The sequence below is a fragment of the Leuciscus leuciscus genome (assembly GCF_965113295.1).
Source record: "Leuciscus leuciscus genome assembly, chromosome: 20".
Classification (NCBI taxonomy): Eukaryota; Metazoa; Chordata; class Actinopteri; order Cypriniformes; family Leuciscidae; genus Leuciscus; species Leuciscus leuciscus.
The window spans coordinates 16,498,837-16,523,695 of NC_138744.1; the positions used below are offsets into that span (position 1 = coordinate 16,498,837).

Genomic DNA, 24,859 nt, shown 5'->3' on the forward strand with positions numbered 1-24,859 from the left:
TTAAAGTAGCTTCCCCAAAACTGGCTGGATCAGTGTGTTAACCATGTTGCTGTTTTGTGGGCAAGTGTGAACCAGCCTATAAATGTAGAATCTTTAAACTGTCAGTAAAGCTGAAAGGTTCATCTTTCTCAAGAAACTGAACAAACCACATAAATCCACACAAAACCTCTTTCCTCTAGCGCAGAAAACCACAGGCCTCAATGCTCATGACTGTCCACACAAAAGGGAACTAAAACATAAAGAGGATGTGTTTACTGAATCTGGGCGCAAGTGGGGAATTAAAGATGGACAGTGAGGGAAAAACCTGACCAGTTGATGAGGTTTGGACTAGTTGGTCTATAATACCTGAAGAAAGCTAGCTGTTAGCATTCCCATTCATCTCAATGGCAGTTGCTTGGAAAGCGCAGAACCCTCCAGAAGTATGTGATTTCATGCTTTAAAGAGACCTTCGAACAGGAATCAGGCGATGTGTTACTTGCAAATATATTATTTAGTCAGAATTCACTGCTATCAACCAACAGAGGCTACTGGAACCATTCTAACTAGCCAAAAGAATGTAAACAGCAAGAAAAGGAAAACCACACTCAGAAACAAATGCTGCACATTTAATTAACACCCTAAATTCTCAGTTTTTAATCATTGGGTTGACCTCTGACCTTGTTGAGTGCCCCTATGCTGCGGGAGGAGGCGTCGGTGAAGAGCTTGCTATGTAGCAGCATGACTCTGGCGATGAGGTAGAGTCTAAGGAACATGGGTACAGACAGCACCATGTCTAGATCTGCCTCCGCCTGCGAGGGAGCGTAGGAGAAGGCCAGCCGTGCCCGCCACATAAACTTGAAGTCCCCCGGCACCGGGTGAACCGCCGAAACGATCAGCTCCAGAGCGATGAGCAGCACTCTCTCCATGGTCATGGCGATCCGCCAGTCGTCCGCACCATTGTCAATGACAAAGAGCTGAAGGGGAAAAGTCAGAATGGGAATGTTAAACAATGCAAATTGAGCAGAGTTTCCCGGCAAAGTTTCAATTTGCTTAATGGATATCAAATTTGTATTAAAATGTAAAGAAGTGCTCAATGGAACACAGCAGCCACTAGCTGTGACAGTGACATAGTTTCTATGACCATAAAAACTATATATTATATATATATAATTTTACACAAGAATAAAAAATTTAAATACAGAAAAATAAAATCAAATAAAATACAATAAAATAAAATAAAATAAAATAAAATAAAATAAAATAAAATAAAATAAAATAAAATAAAATAAAATAAAATAAAATAAAATAAAATACAGAATCATGCTAAAATCCCAAAAATTTTGAACTTCTAATACATTTTTCATTTGAGATATGGCTATGTGTAATATATGTTGAAGAAAATAGTAAAGTACTGTTACGGATGTGTGTTTTTCTGTGTTCTTTTATTTTATGCATTTGTTCTTGTTTTGAATTTGTTTTGTCTGTGTGTCTGTTTGTGTGTGTGTTGTTTGTCCTGAGTAGCATCTTTTAACCAGTTGATTGATGGCTCTGCCAGTCTTCATTGGATTGGATGGCACTGATTGCGGCAGGTTTAAAACAATCTCTTCCGCTCTTCAACGAGTTGCTGCGACTTCGGGCCGGTCACACTTCTCCTGTCTCCCCACCAACAATGTTATTGTTATATGATTGTTATATATTTTAAGAAGTGTTGGTGTCCTTTGTAACATTCGCTCTGCTTTGATAGTGTATTTAAGGTTAATCAATTGGATTTTTCTTTGATCTCTTGAGGGAAGATATTTTGTCTTTTAGTCATATTGACTTTTTGTATGGTATTTTGGGCCGTGGGTCACCCTGAAGTTTATGCACCAAATGGTCATTCTTTTGTTTCTCTGAAACTTTCAACTTTATTTAAAAAAAATTTCAACATCTTAATAAAACATTTATCGAAAAGCTGTTTTTTTCCTATGTGAATTTATTTTCTTTTTTCTTAGTCTGAGCACTGGGCGGGGAGTCATGTTTAATTTTCCTGCTTTTTCTTTTTATTTATCGTGACTTAAAGGTAGGGTAGGTAATCCTGTTCAGAAACACTTTTTTTTATACTGGGTGAAATGGTCCTTCCATCCTGATAGTAGTCAATACATTATGTGTTTAGAAAAAGGAATGAAAAAAATCTGACCTCTGTAGCAGCTGCAGGACAGTAAAAACTCTGACCAATCACTGCCATTCGGTGCGAATGTAAAGAACCAATCAGATGCCTTCATGTCTCGTGCCCGAGCCCCACTGCGCGCGCTGCCCTGCGTGCACTCATCACATGTCACCGTTCCCGGAAATATTCAGCTCAAAGCACCTGCATATGCAGTCAGCGAAGGCAAACAAGGCAAAAACTACTTCCTCGGACTCTGCCCGCACTCTTGAACGACCTCCTCTGCTTCGCCCTCGACCCCGGACCTGTCCTCGAGCCGACGATGCGGTACTTTTCTCCAGACTCGGAGTGTACGTTAGTCTTCATTAGAGTCAACAATGTTTTCATCATGGAAACTCTTACATGCAAAACACCGTATATGTTATGAATCTTACACGAAATTCACCTTCATCACAGTGTAACTGATGGTAATGGAAAAACGTGTATCAATGCAACCTGTTTTTAGTTTTGCCTTATAAATATAGCTCGTTACCGAATCAAACTTTACCATTATCGATATGCTAGCTTGATAGTGAGTACTAAAAGAAATCTTATTTGTTTATATTCATAGTGATAAAGTTAGGTATTTTATTACATGTGATTCTGACATGATGTCACTGTATGTACTGCGCTCCTTCCTCTCCACTCGTCTCAGGTAATAAATGCGTCTTGTTCCAGCCTGAGCGTTTGGCGTCGCGCGTTCATGTGTTTTGGGGGCGTGTCTTTGGAAGGAGCTCAGAAGGGAGGGGGTGGAGTGAATGGAAATAATGAGCTGTGTTTATTGCAGATTAAAAGGTCTACAGTCACTCGATTTTTATATTTTCTTTTTCAGAGTACTTACATTTTAATTATGTATTGGTATATAAAGACAGTTTAAACAAATTTGGAATGTTTTTTTTTTAGAAAAAGGATTACCTACCCTACCTTTAATCCTAGGTCGTAATAGTACACATAAATCATAATGTGAAGTTGCTAAAAAAAAAGAAATTCCAGAGGAAACTCATGGCTCAAAAATGCTAATTCTCTTCTGGATTTTAGAGCAAAACAAAACAAACAAAATAGTATCTAAGAAAAGTATTATTTATAACTAAATAACTTACAACTTGGCTTAATATCTAGACATAGGGCCCTATCTTGCACCCAGCGCAATTGACTTTGTACACCGACGCATGTATCATTCCTATTTTGCACCCGATGCACAGTGGACTTTTCCCTCGACATACGCACGTCGGTAAATTAGGGAATGAACTTGCGCTCCCGGGGGCGGTGCAGCGAAAAGAGGAGGCGTGTTCCGGCGCAAACGTTCCATGGTGCTATTTTGCAGTTCCAGAAAACAATTCCGCTACAGATCAAGAAAAACCTAGTCTAAAGTCAGTGGCGCGTTATTCAGATGCTATTTTAAGGGCGCATGCTTGGCCATAATGTAGCGTGTGCACAACGCGCATACACTTTGCTTCTTTCATCTACACACAGACGCAGCAGTTGCCATTTTTGCAAACCATACATAACTATAAGGAAAAATATTCCACATGAGGGAAATCATTGTGGTGTCCATGAAGATGTGAAAAAATAGGCATAAATCTACCTTACACATTTACCAAAATTATTATAAGCCTGTTTAACCGAAGCTTATTTGGGTGGGTTTCTCCCATCCCCATACAATGTCACTTCTCTGTCTTTTACGGCCCTGACGAGAACGTTGGTCTCCTTGGCTGTGAACCGCTCCTGGCGTGCGCCTTGGAACAAACACGCCTGCTTTTAAAGGGAATGTGAGATGACGCTCTGATTGGTTTATTTCACGTTATGCCCAAACCACACCTATGAGTAATGTAGCTACTTCAGACCCATTTTAGATTTGCATCGGGCGCAAGAGTCATTTATCCCGCCGGTATAATCGCAACAGCGCCCAAGATCCGCCCACAAAGTTACTTGCGTTTCGCGTTTGATACTTGCGTTTCAGATCGTTAAAATGGGCCCATAATGTCTAGAGTAAAATCTGATTGGTCAAAAATCCTTTTGCACTTCTAAAAGCCAGAAGAGAATTAGCAGGGCCATGTGTTCCCTCAGAAATGTATAATGAGTTTTTGAGGCATGTCTGTGTGAAAATTAATAGTGAACAAAACAAGAAAGTACTCATAAACAATCATTTCAAATGACAAATGTATTCATAAATCAAAAAGTGCTATTCAAAAAACGTATTCGAATTTCCAGAGGCCCAAAAAAATGTAAAAGTCTCTTCCTGATTTTAGGACCAAACAGCTCTAATAAATAAAAATGTTCTTGTGTTGCATCGCCCAGTATTTTTGCTTTAAGCGTCGAGAGACAAATTGCTTGTCACACTGTGCTACTTAGGGCAAAAGAATAAAAAGAGAAAAAACGAATGTTACATAACAACTTAAGACTAACTATTCATCATCCATTTAATCAAAAAACTTCAATTACAAATTAATAATTCAGATTACCTCATTAGAACAACTAATAAATAGAGCTGCCGTTCGACTAACTGAATGAGTAAAGTGTGTTCTCAGAAGCAGCGCAGGAGGCAAAATGAGAGGGAAAAAGATTGATGAGTCCCACAATGAGAACACGCTCAGATAGTCATTTTATCCTGCCAGGAACGCCAAACAGACAGAGCAATAAGCAAACAGAATTCCGCTGGCATAATGTGCACTGACAGTTATATGACTCTCTCTCTTTCTCTCGTTCTCTCTCCCAATGCAACTTCATGTCAGGCGGTATATCAGCAGAGCCTAACGACGGAACGGGAAGCTAATTGTGCTGGCTGGCGGTGTTAGATGTGTTTAATGTTAATTGTGAGTGTTAGATTGGCGAGGTTTGTTTAATTGATAAGCAGAAGGCAAGCAGGGTTTTCCCCACTGAGACATACACACATCCACACACACACACACACACCCACACACAGGGCTGCAAATGATTATACGGGAATCCTGAGAACTCATGAATGAATTCGGATATCTCTTCAGCTATATATATGGCACTCTCGCCTATATTCATCGCAAGGTTGTGTCACAGCGCAACAGGTCTTTCTGGCATCTGAAGAAATTGTTTTGTTTGTCTAATTGCTCGTGCATGTGTGCGTGCTTGACTCTGTGTGTGAAGGGCACCGTGCATGTCGTATGGCTGTAAAATGCGCATGTTTTTTTTTTTTTCTTTCTGGAAAAGCCAGCCTCGTCATGGTGACTGTTGCCTAGGCGACAACATCAAAGGCCAGCCAAGCTTAATTAGGATCCCCTGGTGAGAGAGGGAGAGAATGACTGTGTGTTTGTGCGTGTTTATGCAATCACGAAAGAGAGAGAGAGCATGAGGAAAGTGTGAGGGAGCGAGATAGAAAGGAGGTGAAAGGCAGGGAAAGAAGCCGAGAAAGAGAATGAATGTGCGGGAAAAATACACGCGTATGGGTAGGTGGAAGGGGAATGAAAGAGAATGTGTGAGAGTGTGTGTGTGTGAGTGCATGTGAATCTGCGAGAGGCTTGTATGGATCGCTCTATGATTTATGAATAATGGTTGACGAATATGGGTCTTAATGACTGATATTGACATCTACAGTGGACTGTAGCTGATTAAATGTTGTTTTTTGTAAATAATATAGGAGACTGAGACAAAGAATACAGATGAACTTAAATTAAACACTTATTTAACACAATATTACACTAAATTCACAAAAAATATTTCAAAAAGATGATTTGATTATTAAATGTTTAAACATTTTATGAACACTTTTTCATAAAATATTTATGCAAAATTCACTATAAAATACCTGAAAAGAGATACAAATTAAATATTATTATAAGTGTTCATTAAATGTTTAAACATTTAGTAAACAGCGATGATAGCTACATTAAATTGATGAAAATTTTAATTCACACAATTTTTATTAAAAATTCTCTAAAAACATTTGAAAAATATTGTTTATCATTAGAATGTTTATTAAAGGTTAAAATGTTTAAACTTTTAAAAACATAAATTAAATAAAACACTTTTTTAAACAAAATTAACAACAAAAAATGAAAGCAGTTAATGTTCATTAAATGTTAAAATGTTGAAACATTTTATGAATATTAAATCGATCAAATCAACATTTATTTCAAAGAATATTTACTCAAAGATTCACAAAAATATTTGAAAACATAATGTTTATTAAAACTTAAATTGTTTAAACGTTTAATAACAATAAACAATATTTAAAAAACAATGTTTAATCACGTTACGCTCAGTGTTATTTTAGTGTTTTTAATATATTAGAGGTCCAACTCTAGTTTTTATTAATTAGTTTAAATGTTTTTATTTTCTGTTTTCAATTTAATTTTAGTTATAGTTTTAGTAATTTTGTTGAGCGTTTCATCATTTTTATTAGGTTTATTTCAACAAATAATAAAAAATGTTTTACGGTTTTAAACCTGGTTACGCTCAACAATATTTAGACAGATATCAACTCAAAATGTCCATTTATCAGTTCACAACAAACACATGTTGGCTCAAAACAGCCAAATATCATGCTATAGCCTTTAAATCTGTCTTTCAGGGCTCCTTCCATATTTCTGATATTTGCTGAAAATCATCACAATCTTTATCTGCTGATAAATGGTTCTCATTTCTGTAAAGCTTTGCGTTTATGAGTAATCGTGGGAACGATCCATGTAACTTTGAGGGGGAAAAAAGAAATGCTAAAAATGCTGAAATCTCCTTTTTCTCCATCATCATCATCTCTCCCTTTCCTCCTCCGCACGTTACTCCTAATTCATCTCTCCACTACCTCGCCCCCTTCCCCCATCACCCATCCTGTCGTTCTTTTTTGGGCCAAATCGCCACCAGGATATGCTGAATAATTAAATTCCATTAGTTAAGGTAATCAGTCAACATGAATGACTGGACCGAGCTGCTTCTCTAAACCCATCAGAGAGAGAAAGAGAGGAGACAAGAGAGAGAGAAACCCAGAACCTCCCAACAAATGAGGGCCAGAGCCAATTAGGAAAAATTAGGGAAAGAAAGGAAGGATGAATAGGAGAGCAGACAGCTAAATGAAGAACGGGAGAAAGAGAAAAATGCAGAGCCGAGAAAAAAAGGGAAATCCAGGAGGAAGACGAAAGCTGAAAGAGGAGAGAGAGGGAAAGAGTGAAGCCAAATGAGAAGAATGGTGTCTGTTTTGTTGTTTTGTCCTGTCAGAGATGAACACTTTTGTTATGATAATAGCATTGTAAGTCACACATATACACACCGCACACACACACACACACACACACAAACAAACGCTTACATTCTAATTCAGATCAGCACACTTCCCTACAATCACTGAAGTCCCGGCGAACATTGTCTGTCTTTTATCATTGTTGCTTGTCAGATTGTATATGACCCAAGTGAGATCTTAAGTAAAAGTCAAGGCAGACATCAACTGTCTTTATGTCAGACTTTGTGATATACAGTTCTGCAGACTTTAGTCAACTGACAGCTTTGACTGGGCAGTCTGAGACAGTTCTGACATCCTAACTCATATACAAAAACAACTGAAGTGGTTCTACACAAGCCCTGGCAAACCCGTAATGTTGGCTATATTTTGCCCAAAAAAAAAAAAAAAACATAGCAGCATTGACTGCTATGCTTATACTTCTGATCAAACTCAAGGTATTATATAAAAATCTTTAACTTAAATGAAAATGTGAAATGTTGCCTTATCCACTAAAATAAAAATAAAATAAAAACCAACAAATAAAAATGACAAAATCACATACAATTACTAAAACTTTAACTAAAATTAAAATATGAAAATTAAAAAATTTAATCTAATTCAAAATATTACAATCGTATATAAATAATACTAAAATAACACATTTTACAACATTAAATCAAGCAGCAACTTGATTCCGGTCTCCCTCTTGAATCCAACACGGAATTGACTCAAACTGCAATTCATCGACTGGCCGCTAGAGACAGGCTACAAAAGAGAATCAATCCTATAGACCTCCCATGTTAATATGCCAACATTTACAGCAGAAACAAATATGTTTACAGCCTGGTACAAAAAGTGTTTTGGGTCTATATAGCTAATTTTGCCCTTCATGACAACTGTGAAGGGGGTGAATTTTTGTATAACTCATCCGTTTAAATTATATTAAGCCTTAAAGTTCTGCATAATTAAGGGTGTGGCCACCTCAGCTAATCCCGCCTCTTTGGCCATTTTCAGTTATCTGGGAGTGACATGCAGTGACGCGCTGCCAAGATGGCGACGGCCGGCTCCACCGACTTTGTGTTTCAAAAACGCTCTTCATAAACCTACGGGTGACGTCACGGACACTACGTCCATATTTTTTTACAGTCTATGGTCTTTACTAACTGATTCCCACTTACACTTGTGCCTTTGCAAAATGGATATAAATACGATCACCTATTCACGCACTATTAATAACTTCTATAATAATGCTAACACCGGACAGCTAAATTGTCTGTTAAAATGCTTTCTTTAGTTGGCTAAATTCTTTATGTGCTCTTACCCAAAATCATCAGCAGCTTCAACACAAACTGAAAGTTTGAAGACAAAAGCAGGACCTTTTAAAAGGAGTGGGAGTCTGTGGGACTGAATAATACGATGAAACGCAATTAACGTTTTGAGTTTTGCCATTGCACCAAAGTAAAAAAAAAAGTAAAGTATGATTTTAGATATTCAGCAGGGGATGCATTAAATTGTTAAAATGTGACAATAAAGACATTTATATTGTTACAAAAAAAAAAAAATATATATATAAATGCTGTTCTTTTGAACGTTCTATTCATCATAAAATAAATGATCAGTTTCCACAAAAATATTAAGCAGCACAACTCTTTTCAACAATGATAATAATTAGAAATGTATATTGAGCAGCAAATCATCATATTAGAATGATTTCTGAAGGATCATGTGACACTGAAAACTAGAGTAATGATGCTGAAAATTCAGCTTTGCCATGACAGGAATACATTCAATTTTAAAATATATTAAAATAGAAGAGAGTTATTTTAAATTGTAATCATATTCCACAATATTACTGTTTTATTGTATTTTTGATCCAATAAATGCAGCATTGATGAGCATAAGAGATTTCTCTTTGACCAAAGACAAAAAAAAATTGACCAACCACAAACGTTTGAACGGTAATGTATACATTTAAAAATAAATAATTTTGTACTTTTACTAGAGGAATAGGCCTACTTCATGAGTTAAAATACATATCCTAAAATATATGATTTGGGTAAATAACTGTAAATGTCCCATTCATAGCACAAGTTAAAGTCAACAGGCATCATAGCAGCAGTCACACTGCAAACCTGTGATCCAAAATGTCTGATCAACTTCATCAGAGGCAGAAATTCATCATAAAGGCAATTAATCGGCTGTCTGTAAGCATGTCATGCAAAACGATCCTACTGCCTTATGGTGAATTTGTTATGATTCCTGAAATGTGTTACAGAACGAAACAGGTATCTCCAATCCACTCAGATTACCAATGAGGCAAGCCCAAAATACCGACACACACAGGCTAAATAAGCTAGGGAATTTGCCTGCAGTGTTTTTAAAAGCAGTGGAATCTGCTTGGAATTCCCTCTTTTTAAAATAAAAACATTTATATCCACACTTTCTCTCTCTCGCACATACGCACAATTTCCCATGTGTGTAGCAAGTAGCAAAAACAGCAGGAAACCCCTTTAGTTTCCTCCAAGCTACAACTCTCACACAATGAACCTGAGAGACGAGATGTGCTTTCGCAATGTTCTGGAAATGTTTCCTTGTCGTTCCGTTGCCAGCACCGTTCATGCTGTCAGTTAAAAGCCTTCCCTGCGCATTAGCTCCTTTATGTCAGAGCAGGAGGGGGGAGCTGTACCGCGTGGTTAATACTACAGTAACCTCTCAGCTCTAAGTACAGGACTGTCACTGACACCTCATTCCTTTTCCAGAACCCTGAGGGGATCTAATCTACATTAGCATTCTGCTTACGCTTTGCTAAATTATGCCTTTTATTTCTAGCCTGTGCTTGTAACATTCAGACCATTTTGCTACTCCCTTTCAAAATTGTTGTATTGTAACTGGATAGTTGACAAATTTCATGGCTGTTTTTTTTGTGTTTTTTTTACAGTCTCTGTCTCAGCACTTCAGTGTTAGAGCTGAAATCAGCTGTGAAGCTGCGCTCGTATTTTGTCATAAACGTCAAATCGGGACATGTTTTTTTTATTAATGTAAATTTCTCGATTACATTTTTTAAATATTATTTTTAATTGTATATTTAAATGTTATATTATGGTTTAATTTTTTGTTGAAAGCCTCTAACAGGCAGATTTATGGCAATTTAGAGACCACTTACCCCATATAGCTATTGGGGGATGTTGTCACAATCAAATTATATGAACTGTAAAAATTTTCTGGTCAGTAACGATGAAAATGTTTAAAGGGCCCCTTATGCTATTTTAAAGTTTCCTAATGTTGTTGTGGAGTCTCCTACAACATGTTTACATGCATCAAAGGTAAAAAACTGTTTAATTTCCTCATAATATACATTTGCACATCATCACATTTTCAATGATTCTCAAACGACTCGTGAGATGAATCAATCTCTCTAAATCCCTCCTTTCCGCAAGCTACTCTGCTCTGATTGGCCAGACAGCTCAGTCTGTTGTGATTGGTCTACCGTGTACAGCGCGTCGAAAACAAAAACGCCCATTGCCATAACAACGTCAGCTGTCCTGAGGCTTCCTTCCTACACAGTAAACTAAAGACAGTAACGAACAATGACGTCGATTTGACCATATCAATGCGAGCGCAAGTCCGATGATTCAAGCTCTAGAGTGAAGGATCTGATGTAACATAAACGTTGGCAAAACAAATATTTCCTCAAAGCAGTGAGAATGACAGACAATCTGCATTAATAGACACAGTTATAGGTAATAGTGGTCCACAACTGATTAGCTTAAGTATTTCAGTAAGACAGTGATAACGTGAGTTAGCCAGCTAGCAGGAGACCTACACAATATAAAACTCAAAACTACGTTTTTTGAACACCATCTTTCAAGAGCAAGCGGTTTGCAAATCCTGCATTGAACTCAGAGATTTGAGAAGCAGTCTTCAGTAAAATAAATGGAAAAACAACAAAACAAAAGTTTAGGATTATACTGCTGTGATATCGTGGTAAAGATGAATTTTAACCACTGATTCTTCACATGCTCGTCCTTGGGCAATGAAAAAAAAACTGGCTTTACCATCAAATTATAGAGCACAGCGCCGTCTACTCGATATGATGCCATCCAGTATCCAGGAATCAGCTGTTGGTTTGAGGTTCAAGTTTTCCCTGGTGTCTGCGTGCAATAAGTGGGAGGGCAATATACTAATGTTTCGTCTTGACGTCACAACGAAGCGGCTTATGACTCGTTTGAAAAATGATTCATTTATTTGACTCAGAGTCGACTCTTACTTTTGAAAGACAATAACTTCATATACGGTGCACTTTCAGATTTAAAACTTTGCAGGATGTTTTCATTCACTTAGAGCTATGTTACACACTACATGAAAGGTCATTTTCAAAAATCCATAATAGGGGCCCTTTAAAGGTATGGTAAGCAATATCGGAGCGACTAGCAATAGCAAGTTAGCTTTGAAAGCATGAGATCCATGCTTCCTGATCCAAGCCACGCATCCTTCAAAACACATGACCGCACACAGCAGAGTCTACAAAGTGTCACGAGATGAGAGACGGCGTTAAATGACCTCATGTCTCAAACCACGTAAAATTACAATAATAATGAATGTAGACAACTTACAGAGCTCTTACTTGTACCTCCTGACTGCTGCAGGTTAATTTCGGTGTTGATAGTTGACATAGAAACGCACAATTCTGAGTCTGAGGACGTGAACAGCTCCAGGTAAAACGCCACGGGTTGCCATCTCGTAATTACGGTTACGACATGGCATAAACACAGCATAAGCGCATTGTTTTGGTTCAGGAGGAACTGTAAAAGGCGGCTGCTGTTTGTTTTGGGTGCTCGGTGACTGACGTCTGTCTACAACTCTGCACAGCCTTAAGGAACGCGCTGAAGACGGGTGATGTCTGCGAGAGCAGGGTGCGCGGAGGTATGCAAATACATATGTTGACAGGCAGGTAGGACATCGTATCATTGTATTCGGATGATTGGATGAAAATGTTTTGGTCCTGAGACTTCCATTTCTATTATTGATTGCTATCAAGATGTGAAGAAAGTTTCAACCAGTATAATAAAAAGTGTTTATAAAACAAATTGCCTACCCTACCTTTAGTAGACTCTATAATACAATAATGTATATGGGAATCTAACTAAAAAAATAAGCCTACTATGAGTACTATTAACTGAATAAATAGTCTGGCAACTGGCATCAGTCTTAATATACTATAATATAATAGGACAAACTTTAGTTTCTGCCAAAATATATTTAAAATATACCAAAATAGAGTTGTTATTTTTAATAATTAAAAAAAAATTTTTTAAGTCAGAACTCTTTAGTCATGCCATTTCTGAATAATTTCTTTTTATATATATATAGTAATGATAATACCAAGTTACCACAGTTTTGTTGTAGCAACAAATAACTTTAAATTCCTGTAAATTTCATTGGAAATTTACCATGGACAAATTTGATTTCCATGGTAAATTTCCAATGGCTAACCAATGTCTTATTCCAGCAAATACCTGTGAAATTCCACATCAATGATTTATCCTTTTATATAGTCTTTTACAGTGTCTCATGTTGTCACCAACCAAATACATGAACTCAAATGTGCAGTGTATTAAGTCTCCAAGGGCCAAACAGCTTCCAAAAGCTCATCATAAAAACCACTCAAGCAAAACGTTTCTAGAATCAGCCCAACCTTGAAGCTAAATTATAAAATTGGCTTCATGTAATACTGGTGATTCACCAAACTCTTTAATAGGTCTTAGCTGAAGCTGCACAGCCATGAATCATTTTAATGTGGTTCTAGGTGAGCCAAGCAGTTCACAAACTTTTGCCAAGGATGAAGCCTGTTGGCTCTGATGCACTCACATTAACACGTACACTTGAGTTCAAACGCTACTTTAGAGGTGCTTTCAACCATAACGGCAAAGTGGATTTTGACTGGACTGAAAATAAGGGTGTGTTAACTTAAAGTTCGGTTCGCTTGGTTTGTTTGGTCCGGACCAAAACAAACAGTCAAACATTTAGTTCTGGTCTAAATTTTAGGGTTCAGATTGGCATTTTTATCACCGAACCTAAAGGCATAGGGATACGTTCACAACCTGATTGGTCTGCTTTTATGACGTATTGCCTATTTTGAGATGACTTACCAAACATTAAAAACAATGCTGTGTTCTGGGCTAAATGCACTCATTGTATGTGCGTAGCCTACATGTGATAGTATTTTGACCAGCTGAGAACTCGTGAAGAGCTTATAAAATGTGTGGAGGAGTCAAAACAGCAGGAATCCCTGCATCACACACACAAACGAAGATCTGCTGCGAGACGCGGTTCTGATGCCTGTACCGAACTGTGATGGGTAACATCACGACAATGGAAAAAACAGGTATGCGTGAGCATTCTGTCCTTTTTAGGGTTTCATCTTCCTTTTTTTGGTTTGTTTACATGTCTTTAGTATGTGTTACATTCACATTACATTCAAAGTGAACCAAGACCCGTCTTTTCAGCGTTCTCGGCAGCGTTCACACTTATTCAAATGAACCGCACTAACAGAGCAATTGCACGAGGGTTCATTTTAATCGAACTAAACATGCCAAGTGTGAACACCCTAAAAATGGGATACATTGAGAGATTCACAGGACTAGGACTAAAAGGATAGTTCACGCAAAAAGAAAGAAATATGTCATCATTTAACCACCCCCATCTCAAAATCTTTATGAATTTCTACTGTGGAACACAAAAGAAAAAAAAAATGTTTTTTTGTTTGTTTTTGTCCATACAGTGAAAGTCAGTGGGGTCCAATTTTGTTTGTTTTGTAGTCCACTGACTTTCATTGTATGGGCTGAAACATTCTTCAAAAATATTTTGTTTTGTGTTCCACAGAAGAAAGTCAAATTTGGAACATGATCACATAATTTATTTATTTTTTTGGTGAACTATCTCTTTAAGGTGCCAAATAATAATGAATCAATATTGCTACCTTTGTAAATCTTGAAATGTAGGGATGAAGAATAAACAGTCATTCCAGTCGTATTCCTCTCTGTCTCTCTCCTCAAAAACATCCTTAATCAACACCTACTCACATCATGTTTTTATCTCCCTTAAACTGCGTCGATACACAAAAACACACACATACATACACACACAGTCTCTGTCAAGGAAAGAGCTGCTGAAGTCTGACTCACACACAGGAGAGAGAGTCTCATCACCATGAAAACACTTGCATAACGCCGAACGTACATGAGAAACTTCTCAATCCAACGAAATGAATGAAACACCGTCTGCACCCTTACACAACCACACACACATTGGCCTGAAACGAAGAGCAAAACGAGTGCCGGAGCTGTATATCTGTGCATGTGTTCAACAGCAGCTTAAAAGAGCCTGAAGCAGACGAATAATTCACAGACAGAGGGGGCAAGGGAAGGTTGAATGAAGGTAAAAATACAACCAGAGAGAGAGAGAGAGAGAGACCGAGCAACTAAACATGCAGGAGAGAGAGGGAGAGGAAAACCGACGAGAAGCAGGGGGATGAAGGGAAGGAGAGGAAAACATAACACGGCGTGAGAGAAAGCACACAATGAATTGATTTGAACAGAGAGAGAGAGAGAGAGAGAGAGAGAGAGAGAGAGAGAGAGAGAGAGAGAGAGAGAGAGAGAGAGAGAGAGAGAGAGAGGAACGGGCATAATTTGATAGAGGCAAGAGTGTTAGATGGCAAAAGAGTGATGAGGGAAATTACAAAGTGGGTGGAATACACAGTGAAAACAAGGGAGAACATGTTTGCATGTGTGAGCTTGTAATGATATTCTGTTGGATAAATGTATGAACAGATTTCCCTATGTAAAGAAACACACACTTGTGCTAGTCCCAAAAAAATCAACAAACTGTTAGCTTAAAGTCAACATTCAGCATTCACAGCCTATTTTTCTTCTATAATGAGTAGTATTTAAAGGTGAAACAGGATATTCAACAAAAAAGAAGGGTAGGATTAGACCATATTCATTGGGAATTGATTGAAAATTTGTGACATCAACTGAAAAGGAAAGTGATTATTACAAGTTCGATTTTGAATCATTCATAATGATGAATTACTTAGAGACATTTGTAATTTTCAAAGGGGTCACATGTTTGTCACTTTAACCTTATTAAATGTAATGCTGCTTAAATGGAGGGAAGGACATGATAAATCAGCTTTCTAACATAACCAATAAAACATACTAAATGTTCCAAATAAACAATGTTTACATATTTGTGTCTTGCTGAAAATCAACTTAAAAATAATAAGAAAAAGATATATATATATATATATATATATATATAAAGTTTTATATATAAAGTTTTATATATAAAACTTTTTAAGAAAAAAATGATAAGCAACTGTATGTCAGTGAATGTGTATTAGGGGAAGATACACCACCATTTACATTATTTTCAAAGGATGATCTTATGCTCATCAAGGCTGCATTTCTTTGATCAAAATATTTTAAATGTTTTACTCTATTTATTACAATTTAAAATAACTGTTTTCTATTTTAATATATTTTAAAATGTAATGTATTCTGTAATGGAAAAGCTGGATTTTCAGCATCATTACTCCAGTTTTCAGTGTCACATGATCCTTCAGAAATAATTATAATGCTGATTTGCTGCTCAAGAAACATTTCTTATTATTATCAATGTTGAAGACAGTTGTGCTGCTTAAGGCAAGACACCCCAGGTGAATATGGTACAAAAATAACTAATAAATATCACCATACCTCCACAGTTGATTGATTACATAAATAATTGCAACACAATTTTTTTTTGCAATTTTGTTTAAATATGCAAAAGTAAAAACCTTTGACTCCAATATATCAAAAAAAATATTTTTTACCCTATTCACCTGGGGTGTCTTGCCTTAAGCAGCACAACTGGTTAAATAAAAATCTCTTTTTATCACTCCATAAATCAGAAAATACTGTCAACAGACAGAAATAAATACATTTTCGCCATTATTTTTAGGAATAAAATGTTGTATAAAATCAGGAAAATTTTATATGAACAAACCCATTCCTTCAGAATGTAGATAAGAGTAAAAGTATGAAGTCTGCTGTAAGTGCTACTGAAGTGGAGATTTCTGGCTCAATAGGAGGGAAAAACTCATTTTGAGAAAACCTTTAAAGATACTGTAACTGAAATCTACAGACGCAAATAGATAAGTGCTCTAAAAGATACAGTTAACAGTGTATTTTGGATGTTTTCTTTACACTAGTCTGAAAAAAAACACATTATGAAAAGCCAAAAAAGCCAAAAATCTCAAAATTGACAGATGCATGAAAAAAATAAAATAAAATAAATTTGCCTGTAGTGTCTCGCCTTAATATTTAGCGGAAATGTTATGCTGAAATGAAAGTTCAACAGCACAGCAATTAACTCAAATGGAAATCTTTTTTAAAAAAGTAAGTCTCTACTGTCACTTTTGATCAGTTTAATGCATCCATGCTGAATAAAAGATTAATTTCTCTAAAAAATATTTAAAAAACGTACTGACCCTAAAACTTTTGAGCGGTAGTTTAAGTTTTGTGATTTGATTAACTTGACCTGTAGCTGTACACGACTATTATCATTCATCCCTCATTTTTGGCCTCCAGCAGATAAGGAGACTTTTTTCACGGGCAGAGAGCTTATCTTATCCCTGTGGTGCAGACAGATAGTGAGACAGGCAAAGTAAAGCACAGGACACCCCTTGGAAAATGTTCCCTGCTACATCACTGCTCATTTTCAATTATGGGGACAAGCAGAACAGGGAGTGGGCGCAATCCCATAAAATTGCCCCTAACATGGGCCGCGGGACTGAGCGCGGCCTCTGCACACAGCGTCCCTGTGCCATCCCAGAGATGCCCTCGAATGCCCATGTGCCATGATTCACCACTGCTCAAAGCAAATATTTTAATTATCAATTAACTATTTGTTTTATAATGTAGCTGCATATTGTGACTGTTACACAGAGTGAAACGCACTGGAAAGTTATAATAGCTTGGTCAAATATCACATTTGGGATGGGAGAGCACAGTGGTCTGGAAGAGAAATCACAGAATTGCGAGTTATAAAGTCAGAATTGCGAGATAAAAACTCAATTTACTTTGAGTCACAATTATCTTTTAAAATGTTTTATTCTGTGGTGGAAACAAGATTCCATATACGAAGTACAAAAGTCACTTTCAAACCAAAAGATTTCCGTTGGTCAACGCAGCAAATTCATCCAACTTGAACCTGTTGTGAGATCTGCATTGGGAAATCTTAAGCCCCCCCCCCCCCCGAATTCAGATCGCATGAATTCCTATTGAAATAACAAGATTTCGCCCACGGAAATTCGTGGAACAATGGTGAATGTGTCCACACCTCAACAATAGACACTAATGTGAGAACATCATTTGTGTGTTTACCTGCACCTCTCGAGCATGGTAAGCGATGATTAGTCCAAGAAGGATGACGGTGGAAAGGCTGATAAGACACTTCAACGCCAGAGAATACATTGAGCTCTGTAAAACACATACACATAATGTTATTAGCACACACACCATTTTTATTTCACGGAGAAATATTCACTTACAGGTGCTAACCCTGTGTATTTTTTTTGGGGGGGGGGGGTCAAAGGCATAATCTCTGGCATAATTTTATTATAAACTCATGTGACTGACTTGACATGAGCTACAAACATGGTTGTTTTTTTCCATGCAATTTCAATGAATGGGGAATGGATTTTTAAAAGTTCCAGAAGGATGCAAAAGTACTAGAAAAAGTGGTTCAAATGACTCCAAATATTCTGAAGTCATACGGTAGATCTGTGTGATGGACAGATGGAAATTTTTAATCATGTGATAAAATTCCCTGAATGACATCAAATCAAAGTCTGTCAGATGTTACATTCCTCATGAATAACAACTGGAATTTCAATCCGTTTCTCATGCAAATCTATCATATGGCATCAGAAGATTTGGAATATACACTACTGTTCAGTGGTTTGGGTTCAGCAAGATAATTTTTTTAAAGCAAGGCATACTTTTATTCAGCAAGGATGCATTAAATTTATCAAAGGTGGCAGTAAAGGCATTTATAATGTTACAAAAGTTTTCTATTTCAAAAAATATTAAGCAGCACAACTGTTTTCAACATTGATAAATATAAGAAATATTTCTTTACTGCAAAATCAGCATATTAGAATGATTTCTGAAGGATCATGTGACACTGAAGCTACAGTCTTCAGAAGAATGATGCTGAAAATTCAGCTTTGCCATCTCAGGAATAAATTACAATATATTGAAATAAAAATGTAAATTCTATTTACTGTATTTTTTGTAGTTTTACTGTATTTTTGATCAAATCGAAAGCAGCCTTGTTAAGCATTAGACACTTCTTCCAAAAACAAAACAAAAATTCTTACTAACACCAAACCTTTCACCTCATTAGATGCATAAACCACTTTTATGATTTCTCCATAGGCATTTTCCAACCTCGTTGGAGCTTGACAGCCCTAGTCCTCATTCACTATCATTAAATCAGGGGAAAATATATGATATTGATTAAAAATTCACCTTTTGTGTCCCATGGAAGACAAATAATCCTACCAGTTTGGAAAGACACAAGGGTGAGTAAATGATGAAATAATTTTCATTTTTAGGTCAACTATCTCTTTAAATAAAAAATGAACAGCACAATCGCAGCATGTGCATCTGTGCCATATAGTCTGCCAAGACATTTTTAGTGTCTTTTCATAATCTATGGATTACATGCACATCACTTCAAACCACACACACACACACACACACACACACAGAGAGAGAGAGAGAGAATGTCATGGTTACTAAAATGTTTGTCTGACTGTGTGTGATTGCAGGGATCTATCCCACCTTGACACCTATATACTATACACTACTGCCTGCTGCACAAATTTGATTTAATAAACACACACACACACACACACACAACTTGCTTAAACTCTCTCTTGACTGAAAAGCTAAAGTTCTTTATCACTTCCAGCCTGAGCCTCGATGCTGTCCAGCTGAACCACACACATTATTAGATTGGCCACCTGTGGGTCTAATTTAAGGCTCCGTACTGGAAGCATTATTCTACAAGGACAGACAGACAGTGGTGTCTGGGGGACCAACGGCTCCTCAGTCTCTCACTCTCACACTGACACACACCCACACACACATATATAAATACTCAGGGCTCCTAACTGGAGCACATGCACACTGTACCCATCCAGGGGCTAACAGCTTATCGATACAACTGTTGCTTTTCATTCTCTGTCAGGCTTTCAGACAAGTCCTAAAGATGATTTTCTCTAATAGGTGGAAAGATTGATTGGCCCTATATGCTCAACGTGATTTATCTGAGTAGATGTTTCTTCTTTAACCCCAATGTTGGTCCAGGAACAACATTAGGAGATGTTGGATATGTTAAAGCCATGACTGTCTGGAAACTCATTACACGCACACAAAACGTACAAATATGCACAGACAATAATGCAAATGCACATTAACTTGAACTAAAGTTACACGCCAGGCAAAATGTATAACTCACATTGTGAATAAGCTGTTGCCCCAAAAATTTACAACATACTGTACAATGCAGTGTTCTTAACAGTTTCTATAAAAAAATCACAGGCATGAAGCAACAATTCACAACACTATCTTCTAAAAAAAGTAGCTAATACTTCAGTATGCTAATTATATGCTATTATTTCAGGGGCAATAAGGACCATTTGTGTTTTGTTTATGTAAACAAATATATATGTTTAAATTTTTTTAAATGTTATAGTTTGAAACATTTGTCATTTTTTTCCACTAAAATGCTATGCCAATTCAATTAAAAATTAAGTAAAACGGATTAAAATATAATTATTTATACAATGCAATTTAATATAAAATATGATATTATATAATTATATTTTTAACAAATAATAAAGTTTATTGATAATTATAATGTATTATACCATATTCTATTCTATATTATTATAATAAACAAATACTTCTGCCTTTATTATTTATGTTAAATATATTATAATTTTAATAGAATAGAATAGAATAGAATAGAATAGAATAGAAAGGGATCATCTGTGTTCGTTTTACATTTACTTCATCACGTTTAGTTCAGTTTCCTGTGTTTCTGTTAGTTGGTTTCTCATTGTTTCATTCTCATTTGCACCTGTCGTTTATTTCGTTGATAGGTTTGTCTGTGTATTTAAGCTCTGGATTTCGTTCTGTTCATTGTCAGTTCTCGTTGTGTGTATAGCGGTTGTTTTGTTTCGTAGTGTTCTGCACTGCTGTACACACTGCTGCGATTAGATCCTTTCTCACATTTATTGCAACTGGAACGTGACAAAATATCTAAGATTAGATTAGATTTAGTAGATAGTACAGTGGATATTTAACAGGAAAGTCAAGGGAGAGAGACCCAGGTCATTATATGTAACGAGAAACGCACAATCCCCCATAGCACTGCTCCAACATATTGACTAATAAAGGAAATTTCTACAATGAAAATCAAAACATGTCATGTCAGACATCACACAAAATTGAGAGAGATCTTTACTAGAGGCCTTTTGTTGAGGATGCTATATTTAATGCATGTGCGGTCATGGAGGTCAGAATTTTACTTCCGCTTTCTTCTCACTTTCCCCAACCCTCTCTTCTCGCTCTGCCAGCGTTTTTTGTTTTCTTACCATCCTCCTAAGTGAGTCCTCAGTGTCTGTGACATGACTATCAGAGCTCATGTTATATACTAGCGTGTGAACAGTGAGTATGACGAACATACTCATGGCTAGATTGGCAGTTATTGATCCAGGTCATGATGGACACAATGCAGAGCTCCATTAACTCCATCAGCATTCTCTCACACGCTCAAAATATAACTCCTGGTCTTCTTCCTTTCATTTCTCCTTCATCTAGACAGCATCCTCTCTTTACTTCTCTCTGGTCCTTTTATAAACACCGAACAAAACGGCTCTGACGTCTGAATACACAGTCATCTTCGAGCCTTCTGTCTGTCACGCAGTTACACAAACACATTCGCGCGCAAACACACGCACACACTCGCAGTTGAACATACCGCCACAAATGCACACCGTCATCTGTGATTCTAATGCAATTACTTCCTCTTGTTTCGATTTCTTCATTTACCACTGGTGTTGGATCAAGTGACTCACTTGAAAAATCTCAAATACAAGCCACATACAACCTGCAGTGCAAACACACACACACACACACAACGAGACATTTTTTTTTCAGATCCTGAAACACAAACAAGACTCATGATGCATAAAGTGGCATGAAATGGAAGATGCACTAGTCTTTTTTTCCCTATTGTAACTTATATCCAAGGCTTCTTGAACAACAAAAAATGTAGGGAGGGACTTTTTGAACATTAATTGGATTGTTGGAACGTTGCTCCTGATCTCCTGTGAGTGACGGGTTGTCCCCACATCGCGTCAGTAAACACATCATCAGAGAAGTCATTGCAAAAGGGAGGGGAAGTTATTTTCATTAATGATTATGAGGTCACATTAATTTTAGATTATTTATTTTTTTTGATGTGCATGGATAAATCATTAATAACCGGATACTATAGAACAAAAATAAATAAAAAATTGTCCATTCTGATTAGGGGTGGGAATCCCAAGGCACCTCACATTTCGATTCGATAACGATTCAGAGGGCTGCGATGCGATGCTAAAACGATTATTGATGCATCTTTTTTTGTGTGTGACTACTTGGTACTTTTAAAGCAAAGTATTTATAATGACCCATAAATAATCTTTATTTGTTTATGCACAGCTGGACCAGCCATTTTAGCATGATTTGTGACGCCATCAGTATCAGATAATCATTGTTGATTTAAAATGTGCTATTGAGATGGAGATTTATGGAGATTTTGGTCTTTCTGTCTTTCAAGCAGACAGAAAATGTACTTCTTCTGACATAGAAAATAGCTGGTACCAAGATGGTCGCCGTATGGACCGTCCCTTAAAGGGGCTTTTTCCTGAACAAACACAGATTTGCAGATGATTAATGTCACTGTATGTGCAGTGTTATGTGTGTATGACCCTTCATTCGGAGCACTTTGTCTAAGTCAAGCAGTCTAATGATCTGAACCCTCTGGCCAAACCAATCGCACACACGCCACACTTTATCATTCACCCTGAGACCTACACTCACCCCATACAGAAAAACACAGCAAATAAACCACAATCAAGCTTTATAAACACACACACATAAGCCAATAAATACATCAACACACACACACACAGCCAACCACTGCTGGTAATCTGAGAACATGATCTGCCACCTTTACAAGAGGAACTTTATTGCTCAGAGGTTGCTCATTCAAAGCATTACTTGTTTTTATTTATACTTTTTTTTTATCTGTTTTCTCAACAAAAAAAAAACTAAAAAAATCCTAAGGCACAAATGACACAGATGTTGACATACATAAGAGAGCTATGAAAATGTTGTGCCTAGCATAGCTCAACCTAGCTAAAGTAAAAGTAGCATAGCTATTAGTTTGGCTGATTGTAGCATTGCTACATTTTAAATCATGCAGCTTTTCATGTAGTGAAGCTATTATTGATTACATTGCAGGCAGCGTTACATTGTTGACTACAATAATATCAGCAATAAAGGCATGTATTCTCTGATGGATGGTGAGAATCAGAACAAACAATATATAATTAAGGAATGGATAACTCTTTTGAATCTGTTTCTTCTCAGTGAAACTGTCAAACAAATTGCAGTTTACGATCTAAACTGAACTTACGATTTTTAATATGCACATGAAAAAAAAGTAGCTTATTGCTACATTTACACTGCAAATGTGTGTCTTTACACAAATGCTGCAGACAAATGCAACACAGCAATTTCAACTGTATACTTTTGATACTAGGGGCTGAGGTGGGTCAGAGCAGGCATAAATTGGTCTGGCTTTTATGCAGTATTATGTCTTTACACGGAATTTTGAGCAAGCACAGAGCAGCCTTAACTATGCTGTGTAAAGGAGCCTTATGTAACAAGCTACTTGTAACTTGAAAATTCTAGATATCTATAAATCATATCCAGCAAATGAATTAATGTTAAACTGGCTTGCCATATTCCTTAGGGTTACCGACCAAACTGTTATTTTAAACCACAAAACAAAAACGCTACAAAAACACACACAACCACCGAAACCAAATGTTACAAAAACAGTAATGTATCCCACTGAATGAAAAACACACACACAAAGAAAAGCCCAATAACCCACCGAGTGGCACACACACACTTGATTACACACTGACATACACCATTACACCCCTGAAAACCCAATTACATACTCAGAGGCCAAGGAAAAAATGGAAACACACACACACAGCCTCACCTACATGCACGCAGTCATTCAGGCACATACATTAAGCTTACAGCATTAATGGCCATTTGAAGGTCCTTTTAATTCAGTGCACTATTGCCCCCTCGCTCTTTCACTGACCCTTCCTCGCGCTGTCCATCTCTTCTCATGTTTCCTTTCCTTTTCCCCCTCACTCTCTTTTTTTTTTTCTCTTTATGTACTGATGATTATTGCTCCTGTGAGAGGGCTGTAAAAGCGTTAGTGTGGCAGGAGTGAGATTAGGGTCGGGCAACCCACTGGATCACCCCTTATATATGTCTTAGAGATGGATTACATATAAACACAGGTTCGTTTTTTCTAAAATGGTGTGGACTTTCCATTGACTCGTATTGTTTTAATAATGAGCAAAATACATTTTCTATCCCCTGTTCACCTAAATCTAATCCCCACAGAAAACGTTATGTGTGTGTTTGGGCTTTAAAATGTAATACATTCCTGTGATGTCAAAGCAGAATTTTCAGCATCATTACTCCAGTTTTCAGCGTCACATGATCCTTCAGAAATCATTCTAATATGCTGATTTGGTGCTCAATAAACATTTCTTTTTTAAAAGATTTTTTTTTAAACTTGGTCCTCTATACACACACACAGTGCCCCACGACCTTGTGCATTGGCAACAGGTTGATCAACCAAGGGATTTTGCATGCTTTCTTGCATCTAATAAACAAGTCCAAGCTAAGATGTTCCAAAGGGACGCATGACAGAGTGAAGAGGGTGTGAAAATTAAGTATTGATTTGACAGGAGCTTTTTCCAGGTGTTTAGGGCTGACATGTGAGGCTGGAGGAGGATGGATTTAATGCATACAGCCTTGTGCAACTCTATATGCTATTGAACAGTTTCATCAAGACCTATATTGACCTTTTTATGTTTTCCAGTAGGACCCAAATACTAATCATTCTGACCACATTGAAAACTCAAAATGCCTAAAAAAAGGACTTAAACCTGGAAATAAACAGAGTTCCAGAATATGTAAAAATGCTATGCCCTAAAATATTGTAGATTCTGCACTATTTCTAGTCAAATAAATTTTGTCATTGATGATTTGGCTCCTTTCTAAAGTCAGTCAGATGATTTCATGCTGGAAAACAAG

The 24,859-nt window shown here is 36.9% G+C and overlaps 1 protein-coding gene across 1 annotated transcript in view; it reads right to left on the reverse strand.

The window, feature by feature from the left end:
* The window catches only part of kcnn3 (potassium intermediate/small conductance calcium-activated channel, subfamily N, member 3), a 59,134-nt gene that overhangs the window by 24,821 nt on the left and 9,454 nt on the right, over positions 1-24,859 (reverse strand). The window contains exons 3-4 of the mRNA XM_082149574.1: positions 17,771-17,866; positions 657-953 (exon numbers count right to left, since the gene is read on the reverse strand). Of these exons, the coding sequence (XP_082005700.1) occupies positions 657-953; positions 17,771-17,866 (393 nt within the window). The remainder of the gene's footprint in view (positions 1-656; positions 954-17,770; positions 17,867-24,859) is intronic.